The sequence below is a fragment of the Channa argus genome, chromosome 10 (assembly GCF_033026475.1).
Source record: "Channa argus isolate prfri chromosome 10, Channa argus male v1.0, whole genome shotgun sequence".
Lineage (NCBI taxonomy): Eukaryota > Metazoa > Chordata > Actinopteri > Anabantiformes > Channidae > Channa > Channa argus.
Window position 1 is genome coordinate 7,072,219 of NC_090206.1, and position 14,708 is coordinate 7,086,926.

A 14,708-nucleotide genomic window follows, 5' to 3' on the forward strand; every position below is an offset into this window, starting at 1 on the left:
TTACAGGTTTCATTTCCATCATTGAACTAATCAATAAATTGACTGATTATTTTAGCCTTTGAACTTTTAAATTATGCATTTTCTGAAGTAACTCTCCTTCTTGTCTCCCTCAAGGTTCCTCCCACATCCATCCTTCCTCCCCCTCCTTTCCAGTTACTGGCAGTTTGTTTCCTCCTTAATTTCCCACACATCCCATCCTTTTTCTCTTCCTGTTCTACTCTATCTTTCCTTGCCTCCCCCGGTATTTGACTCTCTCCACTGCCAGTAAGTTTCGGCATCCTGTCCGAGAGTGGGTGATTAGCAGCAAATTAATTTGGTCCTTAATGATTGGCTCAGGGATGTACTCCTAAGTGTCTGATTGGCCAAGGGACGAGGAAGCTAATTTCCCTTGGTGCTCGTGGCGAATAGTGGTCGCCCTCAATTACCATCTGCTGTGTGTGCGATTGTGAATGTATGTGTGCGTGTACCATAAGTGTGTGCAAATGCATGTATTATGACTGCATGAATGCAAGAGTGTCTTCATAAATGTTTGAGTGCATGTGTGTGGAAGGAACTGACAACTGGTAGACTAGCAATTCTGAGCTTCTGCTCTACACAAGGCAGATGGAGTGGTTGAAAAACACTCCTCTCTCTCTGTCACACACACACACACACACACACAAACGTTGGCCAATGTACAGTGGTACTGCTCACAATACTGGCTTTGGTTCGTGTACATGTCGTTCTCATGTGCTCACACTCTCTCTTCTCCTTCCCCTGTCTTTTTGCTATACTCCCTCGTAGTCTCCTTTTCGTCCTCTCTTAACCTCTCTTGCCCCCCTCCCCATCAGTCTTTTTCCTTTTCAATTTATAAAATTATTATTTTCCATTTCCTCTCCTCCCTCCTGCCTTCTCACTCGCATCTAAAGTACACTCTCATATTCTTCTTGTTCTTGTTCTTCTTTTTCTTATTTATCTATCTCTTTCCTCCGATCTCCTTTCAGCTATTTTAATCCTGTGATATTGCTTTGTGTCAGATGTATTCTTATGCCCATGTGTGAAATGTACTTTAAAGATGCTGCGTGTTGGAAGTTTTTATTGGTATCTCTTCCAAATCAAAGGAGTTTTTCAGAAAGCAAAAAACAAGCCTTCCAGTGACGCATCTACACTGCTTCATGCTTATATGTGGGTCAGATTTCGTTCACTCTAAGCAAAATGGAAGTTTAATTTGCATCTGAAATAACATACTGTACACTGTAATATGGTAATTTCTTTCAGCAAAAATATTAGATATACATTCATTGTCTCATTACATAGTAGAGGAACAAGTCATATGAGAGTGCTGGAAAAGACATGACCACATAAATGAGTAATGTTTTATGTAAAAATCCTACATGTTAGATTGTTTAGTTCTACAGAAACACAATTTCGTTCATGTGCATTAAATTGTGTTTCTATAGGAACTGTATAGGTGTGTTTAAAGCTTTAAGATGACTGAGTTCTTTTAGATCTGTTTATGTTTCTCTTCGTGTTTTTTTTGTTCTCTGCATTTCATGTTGCTGTGTGTTTTTGTGAGATATGTAACAGTCACACTCCAAGTGACAGGGAATGATTGTACATTTGCGGGGAGGATAGCTGTTCAAAGCATGTCAAAACACACTCAGGCACTTCCTTTGTCTCAAATCTTGAAATATCTCTCCACCCCTCCAACCACCTCCAGGTAAGATCAAGTACTCAGAGCAGGTGTATGACTCCTGCATGGAGGCGTTTGATTGCCTGCCCCTGGCAGCCCTGATGAACCAGCAGTTCCTGTGTGTGCATGGGGGGCTTTCACCAGAAATCCACACGCTGGACGATATCAAGAAGGTAAAAAAAATGAAATTCACACATAGACATTTGTATTTGTATGTGTATATACAAGTTTTTATTTGTATACAAATTTGGCCTAAATTAGGTTTCCTTTATAGTTTGTTATAGTATAATGCATCTTTCTTTGAGGAGCATTTTTTTTCCCCTTCTCAGCTTCACCTTCTCAAATAATCTTAATTCTGTTCTGCTGTTTTTAGGACCAAGCACCTCAAAACCAAGTTTAAACCTAAATCTACTCATCTTAGACATGTATTAAAAAGAGCTGAACACAGATGGAACAAATATAGGCTTCAAGTATATTTTGATAGCATCTGTATCTTAAAAAGCTGTTGAAGATGCCGAAACGAATATATATTAACATAAAAAAAAAAGCAGTAGCTAAATTCAATCAAAATACATTGCTTAACTCCTGCTAAAGATAAGTCTCTTACCACAGGAGCAATACCTACCAGTGCAGCTAACAGTGACATTCATGCAATATTTTGTGGCCGAGCTACTTTAAAATCACAAATTTAACGCCAAGTATTAAATTGTAATTTAAAGCTACAGTGCGGTGGTGGCAGTGTGCAGTGTCTAAGCTTAGCACTAGCTTGAGACTCTGAATCAGTCCTGCCATTATTCCCCTGCTCTCATAAATCGTTTCTTCTCTCGTTACACTCTACTACGCTCTGCACAGCCCTGCACATACTTATTCTTAGTTGATATTGATGCTAATAAACTTAGTAATGAAGCAGAAAAGACAACAAAATATTTACTTTTTAGATATTGTATTTGTCACTTGCATTTCCTTACAATTATCTAAAGGTTTCAGTGCTGTATTTGCTCTTTTAGGTGTCTTGCATGTACTAAGATAGCCATTTTTATAAGTAGAGCGGACAAATAAGAAAAGTTTAGTAAGAAGAATTACAACTTTCTGTCAAAAGTTTTTCAGTTTTCCTCTTGGTCTCTTGTAAAGTACATGCTATAACGTACACATTTTGCTTGGAAAAAACATTAGTGTAACACGACTGACCTTTAAGGAAGGATCAAACACACCTGTGAGGACAGACATAAATTCTCAAATTCTAAAACTTTCATGCTTTTTCTCCAGCATGTACTGTAAATGTAGAGAATTAATTAGAAATCAGCAACTACACCAGTGCATGTATGGAGTTGACAGTAGCACAGAATACAAAGGCACACACATGAACAGAGACACATGAGAACACACACTTCTTCATCTAATGGCAGTGTTTCCATGGTGAATCTGCTAGTGTGACATCTCCTCCCTCCTGTGTGGTGAGGGTTGCCATGGAGATGCTCTGCTCTGACAGTATGTGTTTGTGTGCATGTTTGTATGTGTGTGCTATGTGTTTGCTTTCATTTTCTTTCAGATTTATACTATGTGCACTAAGCATGTGTGTGTGTGTGCGTGTGTAAAACATGTATGTGTTGTGTGTTTTTGTGGGGTTATGTGTAATTCCCTTTATATGAGCAAATGTGTTTCTGTAAGCTTATATTTTGTGTGTGTGTGTGTGTGTTTGTGTCCTAGTTGGACCGGTTCAAGGAGCCCCCAGCATTTGGGCCCATGTGCGACCTGTTGTGGGCCGACCCCCTGGAAGACTTTGGCAATGAGAAGACCCAAGAGTACTTTGGCCACAACACAGTCAGAGGCTGCTCCTATTTCTATAGGTACAGGAAAAAAATAATTCTCACAATGTTCATGATAATACCAACAAAATGAAATATTACATAAGAGCTCTGACAGCTTATTTTAGAAAAAGTTAATTGCAATGAATATAGTCTGGTAGATCCCTATGCTTATAAGGTTCAGCATTATTAACTCACATAATATTCAAACAATTCACAATGCAATATTCATATATAAAATTTACACAATAGATTTGTTTTTAAGTCAGCGTGCAGCCAGAAATAAGATAAGGTTCCCTCCTGTCCCTGTGCATGTCCAACTGTCATTTTCGAATCAGGAATCTAATAACTTTTTGGTGGACTTCAGGCTATTTGTTTGGGATGTTGGTAGAGAGAAGAGAGAGAGTGATTCTTCCTTCACAGTTATACCACGTCTAAGATCCAATAACAATCACTGGGATTTGTACCAGAGACAGAAAATCTTGCCCAGTTTACACACACACAGACACACACAGACACACTTAAACACAGCACACTGACAAACACACACAGGTCCGTTTCAGCATGAAGCGATATCCCACAATCCCCAGGGAGACTGCACGGTTCTGTTGCTATGACGACTAGTTACTCCTGCCAGATATGGAGTGATATTAAGATACAGTGAGAGAAAGAGGGAGAGCAGGAGAGCAGGGTGGTAGTGGTGTGATTGAAGATGAAGGATGAAAAAAAAATAAAAACTGAGGAATGGAAAGACAAGGAGCTGAAGCACGGAGCATCAGTGCCATCATAGCTGCAGTCCTCTGATGTAGAAGTGAGTGTCATGATATATCTTTGGAGATGTGTACGTTTAGCAGATACAACATCTGTTGACCAACTAGTGCATGTTACTGCCAGAGCACCGCGGTGGCTTTTCACCCCGCACAGGCCTGCATGCGCTCACTGATGCCCCCAGCTGGTCCCAATCAGACATGGCAGTAGAAAACAAGAGGCCTACTCATCTCCCACTGCTAAACTTTAATGACTTCCATCTGTTTTGTGGGTTACAGCAATCTTGATATAATAGCACATGACATGTTTGTTATGTAAAGTGGCTTTTACTGGATTTGTATATATTTCTTCCTCTGTATGTTTTTCCTTGGCCCTAGTTAAAGTATATTTACTTACCCTCAGTGTCTCTCCTCAGTTACCCCGCGGTGTGTGAGTTCCTACAGACCAACAACCTGCTGTCAATCATCAGAGCGCACGAAGCACAGGATGCTGGGTAAGCTGACTGACTGTTCTTCTGTCAGTTTACGAGCGAGCATCGTTTAATTTAATGGCTTACCTTGACATTTCATGTGCCAAGCTGTTATCCTTCTTTGTCAGGGAATTGGCACATTACAGGAAAAGAGTTTCCACAAATGTTCACCCTTAAACTATGTTATTCGCATTGTTAAAATTTGTCTGCCTGAGAGCACTACCTCTTGACAACAGCACAGCAAGGCCAAGAGCCGCTAGTAGTCAAAGTAAGATAGTGGGGACAAAATGGAATTTTCTGACCTGCAAATCCATTTCTGGCATCTGTTATCCTGGTGAAAATCCTCTAAATATAATGCAGCAACTAAGGCAGTGTCATTCTGAATTACACTGTTAGCCGAACCCATTAACAGTATTTTGTATGCTGCAGGGTAGTTCAGGTCAAAAGAAACCATCATTTAGCAGGCTATAGCTGCCCTGTACAAAGTATCTGCTGTAAGGTATAAATGAAGTACTGTGTGTTCATTTAAAACTAGTGAAACCTTTGTACAATGAATAGTTGAGAATTGTGACTCTGTACAGTATTATGTTATGTTACAATCTCTTAAATATCTGTTTCTGTCATGGTGCTGAAACAGCTCCGGTAACACATTGGTGTCTCTTAGGTTAATCGGAAGTAACATTCCAAAGCTGTGGTTTAATTAAAGTCCACCACTTTACCACTTCCTGTCAGTATGATATGATTATGAAGATTGTTTATAAAGATTCTCAAGATCACCACATCTTTGCCATTGTTAAAAAAGCAGTGTCACAAAAAGGCCAATCAGGTGCCAGTTTGACGCGGCACCATTAGTTGGCCCAAATTTGATTGGATCATAGTCTGTATGTTAGCCAGCTATGGAGAAAGTCTGAAAATACTGATTGCATATTTACGGTGGCACTGAGAGCTCAAAGCACTGCAATTTGAGAAAAAACAAGCAAATATACAAAAACAACTTCGACAACAATTTGACAACACAGGCGCAACATTAAGAAAAGCAAAAGCCACAACACAACCAAATTGAGAAACGCCACAAACCATGAGAAATGACTCCAGGAGCAACTAAAAATAGATTTACAAATCTAAATGTCCTTCCCTTTTTAGTGTCCCCCGGAACCGTTGTAGACAACTGTTTTGGCAATGTTTTGGGGACATTTGGTCTTTCGCCTTTTTGCAGTGCATTTCTTAATGCTGCACCCGTGTTGTAAAATTTGTGAAGTTGCTTGTGTTTTGTCTATTTGCAGTAGTTTAATCTTTCTGGGCCACCGTACATATTGGTATTAGTGTGTACACCTATGTTCTTAGAGAATAACAGTTACTGGCTTAAGGGAAACTATGATGCCATAAAAATGACACATGCACACTAACAAACTTCTTCTAAGAGACACCCGGATTACATTTGTTTATGATTAATAATTGAAATTCTTGATTACTGATGAGTTTTGGAAATTAGTTAATCCTCGAAGGAGGCTGCTTTTGTGCATCGTAGATACAAATGATTTATGTGTAAGTTTATTGTGTTTATTATCATGTTTAATCTAATCTGGTTCTTTGTGTGAAGAAAATTAATTTCACTCAGATGTGTTTTATATTACCTAAGCCACTAGCTCTAAGCAGACACATCAAAACGTAACTTTTTGCTGCCAGCTTCTCTGAGACGCTTGGAGCTTTGAGTACCCTGCTCAGTGGCATTTTTACTTTACCCTGTCATTTTGCCCACACAGATTTTGCCAGCCATGTCAGGGATTCTGTTCCGTCTTTGTTTTTAAATGCGTGGCTGTCTCGCCTTCAACCAGTTCCTGTCTGGTTTCGAGACCTCTGAAGAAAATCCTCGGTTCTTATCCACAACACGGTCTTTTATTCAAATAGCTATAATGTGGGCGGTTTGTTTGTCTCTCTTTCCGCAGGTACCGTATGTACAGGAAGAGCCAGACTACAGGTTTTCCTTCCCTCATCACCATCTTTTCTGCTCCAAACTATCTGGACGTCTACAACAACAAAGGTTTGACACAAACATGCACAAGCACATACACAAAGGTTTTATACATATGCACAAATATCTGATTTGTAAGCACTGCTGTGCAGTTATTTTCTCCTAAAAATGTTTTCAATATTATTCCTCATCTGACTATAAGCTAGAAGACTTAAAACATATGTTAATTTATAAAAATATGGACGAGTACTGGAGTGAACATTAATATAACTTTAGGGGATGTTGCACTTTGACATCTGATCAAAATAAAAAGACTAATGCCAGCATGTGTTTCTGTGTGTGTCTGCATGTGTCCAGCTGCAGTGCTTAAGTATGAGAACAATGTGATGAACATCCGTCAGTTCAACTGCTCTCCTCACCCTTACTGGCTGCCCAACTTCATGGATGTCTTCACCTGGTCACTGCCTTTTGTGGGAGAGAAGGGTATAACACATACAGACCATACCATCAGATTTACACACAAACTGGGGACATGTCTGCCAATTAGTTGTCGCCATAAGCAAATACAACTTTAAAATGTTTAAAAGTAGAAAAAACAACCATCTGTACACAGAAGATTTAACATTATTCTGTATAACATTAGTTTGACCAATTTTAATGGAAGATTCTATTGTATTATATTCTCTTAAAATAGAACTTGTATCAGCCTAAATAGGTGACCAACCCCTACTGACAGGATTACGGACAGGAAACCAGAGTTTAGTCAGATTAGTTCTCTATTAAACCCTTTTAATAAAGTTTAATTGACAGCATCACAAGAGAGATGGCAAGAAAGGAGGGTAGAGAGATGGGGAATGACAACGTAACCCTGAACACACCTTCTGAACCTGGAATGCTGCAGTTCAATGGCTGCATCGCAAACCTTTAAGGCCACGAGAGCACCCACTGTGTATGGAAGTATATCAAGGCCAAATGTGTTGAGAGTGATGGACTGAATTTCGAGAGCTTCTCGGTTTGCAAGAGCATTTGAGTGTGAGCAGGCATGGATTTGGAAAACGAAGACTCAGATTTGAGCATGAAGGTGGACAGAATCGTGAGTGTTACAACTGATTTGAGCTGGCAAAAAAAACAAAAAAAGGCTTCCTATCTGACTCTACTCTGTCACATCCATGTCCGTTCACTCTCAAAGGCTGAATTTCAAACTGGGGAGCTCTCAAAATATATTTGTTCCTGGTTAAATGATTTTGTCTGTGTGTGTGTGTGTGTCTTGCAGTGACTGAGATGCTGGTCAATGTCCTGAGTATCTGTTCTGACGATGAACTCATGAATGATGGAGATGAGATTTTTGATGGTGAGAAACACTTAACAGTGACATTAATGCAACATGAATTAAATCAAGTGCAAATAACTGATAGATACTGTAACATTGTATATTATTATGGTGGTTTTCATTCACAGTCACAATTGTGAATCTTTTACAGCAAGTGCAGCAGCAGCGAGGAAGGAGGTTATCAAGAACAAGATACGAGCCATTGGGAAGATGGCCAAAATGTTCTCTGTTCTACGGTGGGTGGAGTTCTAGTTGTATGTATGTGTTTATGTGACTAAAGATGCACTATTTTCTACATCAGCAGTCATCAGACTGTCACTTTTTTAGTTCACTATTTTAACCCATAAGTTCATGTTTTGTGTGTTTGGAGGTGCACAGTGAGGGGAAGTGTGCGCGTCTCTGTCATTCTCTCCTTATTACCTGTTCTCTCTTTATATCCACACACACGTGTCACATACACACTTTCTGTGTCTGTGTCTCAGAGAGGAGAGTGAGAACGTGTTGACCCTGAAGGGACTGACCCCTACCGGAATGTTGCCCAGCGGTGTGCTGTCTGGCGGCAAACAGACCCTTCAGAGCGGTGAGTGTTTAACAGACTCACACACATCCAAACACATTCTTCAACATAAGCCTGAACACACCTTCACACACAAATGCACAAGTACACACGGACACAGAATAAATGAATGCTTTGGACCATCCTCTGGTTTCCTCTTGCCTTTTTTCCTTTTCTCCACCCTTAATGCTCACTTTCTCCACCTCACCTCACCAGCGCTGAGGATACTAACAGGCTGCTGGTTGTGTGTGTGTGTGTGTGTGTGTGTGTGTGTGTGTGTGTGTGTGTGTGCATGTTTATGAGAGAGAGAGAGACTTAGACAATGACAGAAAGTAATCGGCAGTAATGTAAAGACACTTCAGTCAGTGTGTGTGTGTATGTGTGTGTGTGTGTGTGTTTGCTAACACAAGCTACTGCACAAGCCGCCAGGTGCACTCTGAACCTGCCATGGCCTCACATATCTAAAGCCTGAAACATGCTTTTGAGCCTGAAAATTTACAAAGGTTGTGCATACGATTTGCACCCGTTGCTAACACAAATTGGAGCTAGAGAAGCAAAATAACTGGAAGATTTTCCCAACTGCCCCTCAGCCATTGACAAACTGGAGATTTTGAGGCTGGAACTTGTCTTAGCCTGGAGGCTTTTATGACACACTCTCTTATCACGTTTGCGAAGGTCATACGAATATTTGGATTGATACACCAGCTTCATTTTCCATCTGGGTCCTTTGTGATCAAATTTCAGCTTTAAAAAATGTTCCTCTTTGTACATGTACCTGCACAAAAGCATGTTTCAGCCTTCACTCCTTCTCCTCCTCCTTCCTTCTTTGTACTTCATCTTCTCTCTTGAACTCTGTCATCTTCTCTCTCTTCCTGCCCTCCGTCCTTTCTCTTCTTCTTGGCTCTTTGCCCATCCGTCAGCTACCATTGAGGCCATAGAAGCCATCGAGACAGTTAAGGACGCTGAAGGTAAAATCCCACTCATTTCACTGTGTGTGTGTGTTGTGGGTGCACGCACATACGTGCACATGTGTGTGTGCGTGCAGCATGGCTGCGCTCTCAGCCACCCATGCTCATAAGGTCATAGATTTACCTTACGCAAGATGCACCAAGCTCTTCTAACCACATCAGCGCTCACAACAAAGCCTTAAATCGCCACACGCCGAACTCACTAAACATACACTTTCTGTCTCTTGGGAAACTGGGAATATGAGCACATCTTCTCTCCTAAACACAGATAAACATTTGTTTACATCCTATAGAGATCCCACACACGTCACACACACCACAACTTTTTTTATGTGCACAAGAAGAGCGGGGCTGTGGGTGGGAGTGTGAAGATGGGCCGGGTCACTCAGACCTCTTACAGTCTGCACTGTGGTACAGTCCTTCTATACTGCAGAGGGGCTGTGGTAGCTATAGCATATAAACATGCAATCAATCTGTTTCTCTACAAGCTGTGGCAGAACACCAGTCACCTGTGAAGATGAGAAGAGAAAATGCAAAACACTGAGGGAAATATTTTATTAAACCAGTTCCTAAAACTTTGTCCTGAAGTGAGGTTTAGTTAGCTTTTCACAGCACGTTTAACAATATCTTATGGTCTCTAACAGCAAATGGTCACATGACCTACAGTAAGTACCGTAGGTCAGTGTGGTAGTAACAGGTCATGTGATGACAGCTGAGCCACTTGCTGAAGAAGACCAGTGGATATAGTTGAATCTATGAAAGGCTAATACTGTTAACCTTGATTTGATTAATTTTTTTTTTTGATTGATTTGAGTTATTTTTCACAAATTACAATTTCTAACTCAAATTGAGTAAAGATTAAAAGGAGATTGAAGATCAGTTTGGGGTATTTCATGCACATTTGAAAGGACACTTCAAATATGTTTGATGGACATAAACAGGACAGGTCTGCCAGGTTCTTCTGTGATACTGAACAGATTGTGGTCATGGCGTTTGTGTTTAGTGTGTTATATTTTGTGTACTTAGTGATTACGCTGCACGTTATCTGTAGTATTTTGCGTTTGTACTTCTAGTGGTGTTGTTGGCGTACCTGAACTACAGCCCATAATTTGTTTACACAAATAAATTATGGTTATTTCTAGTGCTTTTTATTTTACTTATGTAATATACTTTTAGGTGAATATTGTCGTATAATAAAGTGTAATATGACAGCAGCCATTGTTCAAAAGTAGTGCCCGTCCCCACAGACAGACCTCCTTATCAGTGAAGGAGCATCTGCCAATACAACCACAGTTCAGCTGATTTCAAATTACTCTACAAAAGGTGGTTTAATATGGTACCTCCCTTGTCTTTTCTGTACTTTTATTTGATTTGTTTTTAGTCTAATTTAAAGGGATACTCCATTGATTTTGGTTTAACTCAATAGATCTGGGGACTCACAAAATACAGCCATGCCAGCAGCTCTAGGAAGCTGCACTGAGGTACAGCAGTAGTTTGAGCTACATGTTAATGTCAGCATGTTAACGTGACTGACAGTGACGGCAAAATGCTGATGTGTAACACATTTGATGTTCATCGTGTTTGTCCACACTTGATGACAAAATGGCTTTGAGTTTTAAAGGTACCTAATACACAGTAGTCTTTTTAGATGACGAGTAGCAATAAGCATGTTGGAATGACAAGTGAATGTTCCCAGTGTCCTTCCCATTCTGCAAACAGTGAATGGCTGCAGCATGAGACTCTTATGTCCATCTCTTTCAACCAATGTGGTTGTAAGACTGTGGATTGCGCGTATAAGAAAAAAACTTCGAGTGCATCAGCACCTGAAAACCCAGAGAAAAAAGAATTTCTGTCAAGTTTGTGATCAAATCTGACCCCTGACAGTTTTGTTAAAAGGTTCAGTCTCTCCAACTTGCAGACAGGAACTTTAGTGGAAAACCTGAGACCTAATTTGTTTGCCTTTGTTGTTTGCAGATTACATATGGCATGGGAGTGGTACGGTGCAATAAAGATGGTTTTGAACAATGGCTGAGTGTCCGCAACAGAGGAAAATGTTATCAAGACTTAGGAATGCCACTTCTGTGAAGCTGTGTCTTGTTTCGTTTCTCATAATAGCTTATCTACAAGGCATCACAGACTACTGATCTAGGATCAGTGGCCAAGTCAAACATGTTCATTGTCAAACTAATCCTAGCTCAGCATTCAGACAACAGATAAACCCTGGCTGATGTGTGTGAATATTGGTGTGAGTAAACTCTAGATGTACAAATATAACAGAGCTTTGTTTATCCAAACCCAAAAAAGGCTTCAGCTGAAGGGAAGCAGAATGTGGGTCCAAAAAGTTCAGAAATCTTTATTGGTGCGCCTAAATGAAAACTGTTAAAGGGTGAACGAGTCCAGTACAGCTGCTTTGGAAATGTGTACACATTCACATTTCATAAATAAAAACGTGGGATGAAATTCCAATCCATTTCAGTGCTCTGACTGGTCCTTCAAAGCTCCCAGAGGTTTGGATACACAAGATTCTACTAAATGTCTTGTTAAACATTAACTCTGCATGCATGTATGTATGTTTGTGTGTCTGTCTGTGGGTGTGTGTGTGTGTGCGCCTGCCTGTCTCCGCAGCTATCCGAGGCTTCTCCCCGCAGCATCGGATCAGCAGTTTCGAAGAGGCCAAAGGTCTGGACCGGATCAACGAAAGGATGCCTCCGCGACGCGACGCCGTCAACAGCGTGGGCTTGTCGATGGGCCGCATGAACATGGGAGAGCCCAATGGGACAGACAACAACAGCAATATACAGTGATGGACATACATTCCCCCATGCGCAGACACAGGCCTGCGGTTACAACACTGATATGGAATCATATTTATAGATACCTGTACATAAGCATATATACACAAGAAACGTGCATCACACACACAAACACAGTATTTCCTACACTGAACAGACATCATCATCTCACACACACACACACACACACACAGTCACACACATAAGATTACCTACCCCTTTCTCGTTGCCCTCAGCTGTATGTAAAGGCATGAGCGTACCCGGACGTCACCACCAAAAGGCCAAGTCCATTCACTGAACTGTTCGGCCCTATTTAGAGAACTACAACTCCCATGTACCTGCACAGCAACAGGAAAAGAAACTACAAAAACCCTCCCCATGCAAATGAGGGGGAGCTGCTATCCGCCGTCTATGTTGGAGATCACCAGTGGGTTGACTGTCAGCATGATGTGGCTGTGTCATTGCTGTGTGTTGTGTCAAGCAGGGGGCGGGTGGCGTCAATTGTTTGCACATGGGGGTTCAGGGGGCATGGGGCATTTAAGATATGTGAAAACCTGTAACAGGGTTGGTTTTATAAGGTTGTGCCTCCGTGCGTGCACATGCTTCAACATGTAAATGTTTGTGCAGTTCTATTTGAAATGTGTTTTGGTTTACAAACGTGAGCTGATCTCGCCATTAGCCAGGCAACAGCGGGAAAAATGCGGATGTGTGACAGCTTATCTGTCGGTGAGAAATGGTGGAGATAATCTCAGCTGCAGTCGAATCTGAGCCCTTGCTGTCCTTCTTCTTGGGAGGAGACTCCTTTTTGCACCCATGCTCCAGCTGAAATCAAGTGGAGGGCCTCCCTCACCCCCACCTCTGGTCCCTGGCCAGTTAGCTTTTGAGAAAATCCTGAAACTGGGTCTTGATCAGATGTGTCTCCCTACCTGTCGCATGTGAAAAAGATCTGTAGAGAGGTTTTATTGCACATCTGATGCATATGGACACAAGAAGCAAGATCCAGTGTAGTGGATGGAGGATGCCCTGTGTATGTGAGGGTGCCGGCTGGAGTTAAAATGTGAAGTCCCGCTCTGTTCATTCTCTTTCTGCATCCTCCTTCCTCCTCGTGTTGCTGTCTGCTACCACACAGCAGGGACGGCCAGGAATCTCCGGCCTCGAAAGCAGGAAATTATATTTCACAGAGGAAACAGACTCTTCTGGTGAAGGCAGCAGGCAGGAAAACAAGAAGTCAGAAGAAAAAGGTCTTTGTAAAGCATTTATAATAACGCATCAGTGCATGCAGAGTTAAGTTCTTTGATAATAATATGAAGATTATATTTGTGCTCTGTGTTTCACTATGGTAGGATTTTTTTCTTCTTCTTGTTTTTCCGACTTAAATAAATGAGATGAGGAATACTGAATATTTTATTTTGTACATATTGTTAATTTTATTTATTTTTTTGTATCCATTCTGTTTTACACTTTTTTTTTTTCAGGTTTTCTTTCTCTTCTTGTTCACAGCCTGTGTTTCCAGCTTCTTTCTGCGCTGTACAGAATGACAGTACGCTTCTATTCAAAGTGTCAAGTCCACGTTCTCTAATCTCTTCTTTGTCGATGTACAGTTGTTTTTAAAGATAAATATAAATAACGATAAACAATTATTAACCTAGCATTCATGAATGATCATACTATATACAGAGGCACAGGCATTCAGGCAGCCAACAGCATGATTGCATGGTTAAAATTTGTGCTGTGCAAAGCAAAACGCAGCAAGACACATTTTAACTAAAGAGCCGGTGTGTTGCCTTCACAATTTAAAGGAAAAAAGTGTACTCTCTCCGACCATAATTCTTGATGATTCCTCTTGTTATTTGATGATATTTATGATTCTATGATTATTATGATTCTATTTATTATGGACATTATTCTTAATATTTAAGCTCTCTCGCTCTCTCTCTCTCTGCTGGTTGCTCTTCATGTTGCGTTGCTCCTTGGTTGATCTTGTTGTGCTTCTTTGGGAGAAGTAAACCCCCTGGGAGACCCTGTGCCATAGGAATTGTGCCACGGTTTGTTCGTTTTTTTTTTCTTTTTTTTTTCTTTTTTTGCTCTCTTTCTGTTTCGATTCCCCAGTCACTAACACTGTAAGCATGCCCCATGGGACGATCCACTTTTTTACTCTTGAATAAAATATGCATGAACCTTTGATATGGATGCTGAGCTTTCATTTTCTTACCACCGAGAGACGCACACACACACACACACACACACATATACAAAGACATTCTTGATCAACCTGTTATGCACTTGCCAAACCCTTAAAAAAACACATATTGCATAACCAGTGGCATCTGAATATGGTTAGATGGTTCAGTTAGTGAACATACAAACTAATTAAAC

At 40.7% G+C, this 14,708-nt stretch overlaps 1 protein-coding gene across 3 annotated transcripts in view; it reads left to right on the forward strand.

The window, feature by feature from the left end:
* LOC137134277 (protein phosphatase 3 catalytic subunit alpha-like) overlaps positions 1-14,516 on the forward strand; it is a 32,948-nt gene extending 18,432 nt beyond the window's left edge. For 2 of the 3 annotated variants that reach the window (XM_067518927.1, XM_067518928.1), the window contains exons 5-14: positions 1,700-1,845; positions 3,380-3,519; positions 4,661-4,738; positions 6,661-6,755; positions 7,044-7,169; positions 7,960-8,037; positions 8,168-8,252; positions 8,499-8,596; positions 9,493-9,540; positions 12,166-14,516. In XM_067518927.1, the coding sequence (XP_067375028.1) occupies positions 1,700-1,845; positions 3,380-3,519; positions 4,661-4,738; positions 6,661-6,755; positions 7,044-7,169; positions 7,960-8,037; positions 8,168-8,252; positions 8,499-8,596; positions 9,493-9,540; positions 12,166-12,344 (1,073 nt within the window). In that variant the 3' untranslated portion in view covers positions 12,345-14,516. The remainder of the gene's footprint in view (positions 1-1,699; positions 1,846-3,379; positions 3,520-4,660; positions 4,739-6,660; positions 6,756-7,043; positions 7,170-7,959; positions 8,038-8,167; positions 8,253-8,498; positions 8,597-9,492; positions 9,541-12,165) is intronic. The other variant, XM_067518929.1, reaches the window with a different exon arrangement.
* The last annotated feature ends 192 nt before the right edge of the window (positions 14,517-14,708 follow it).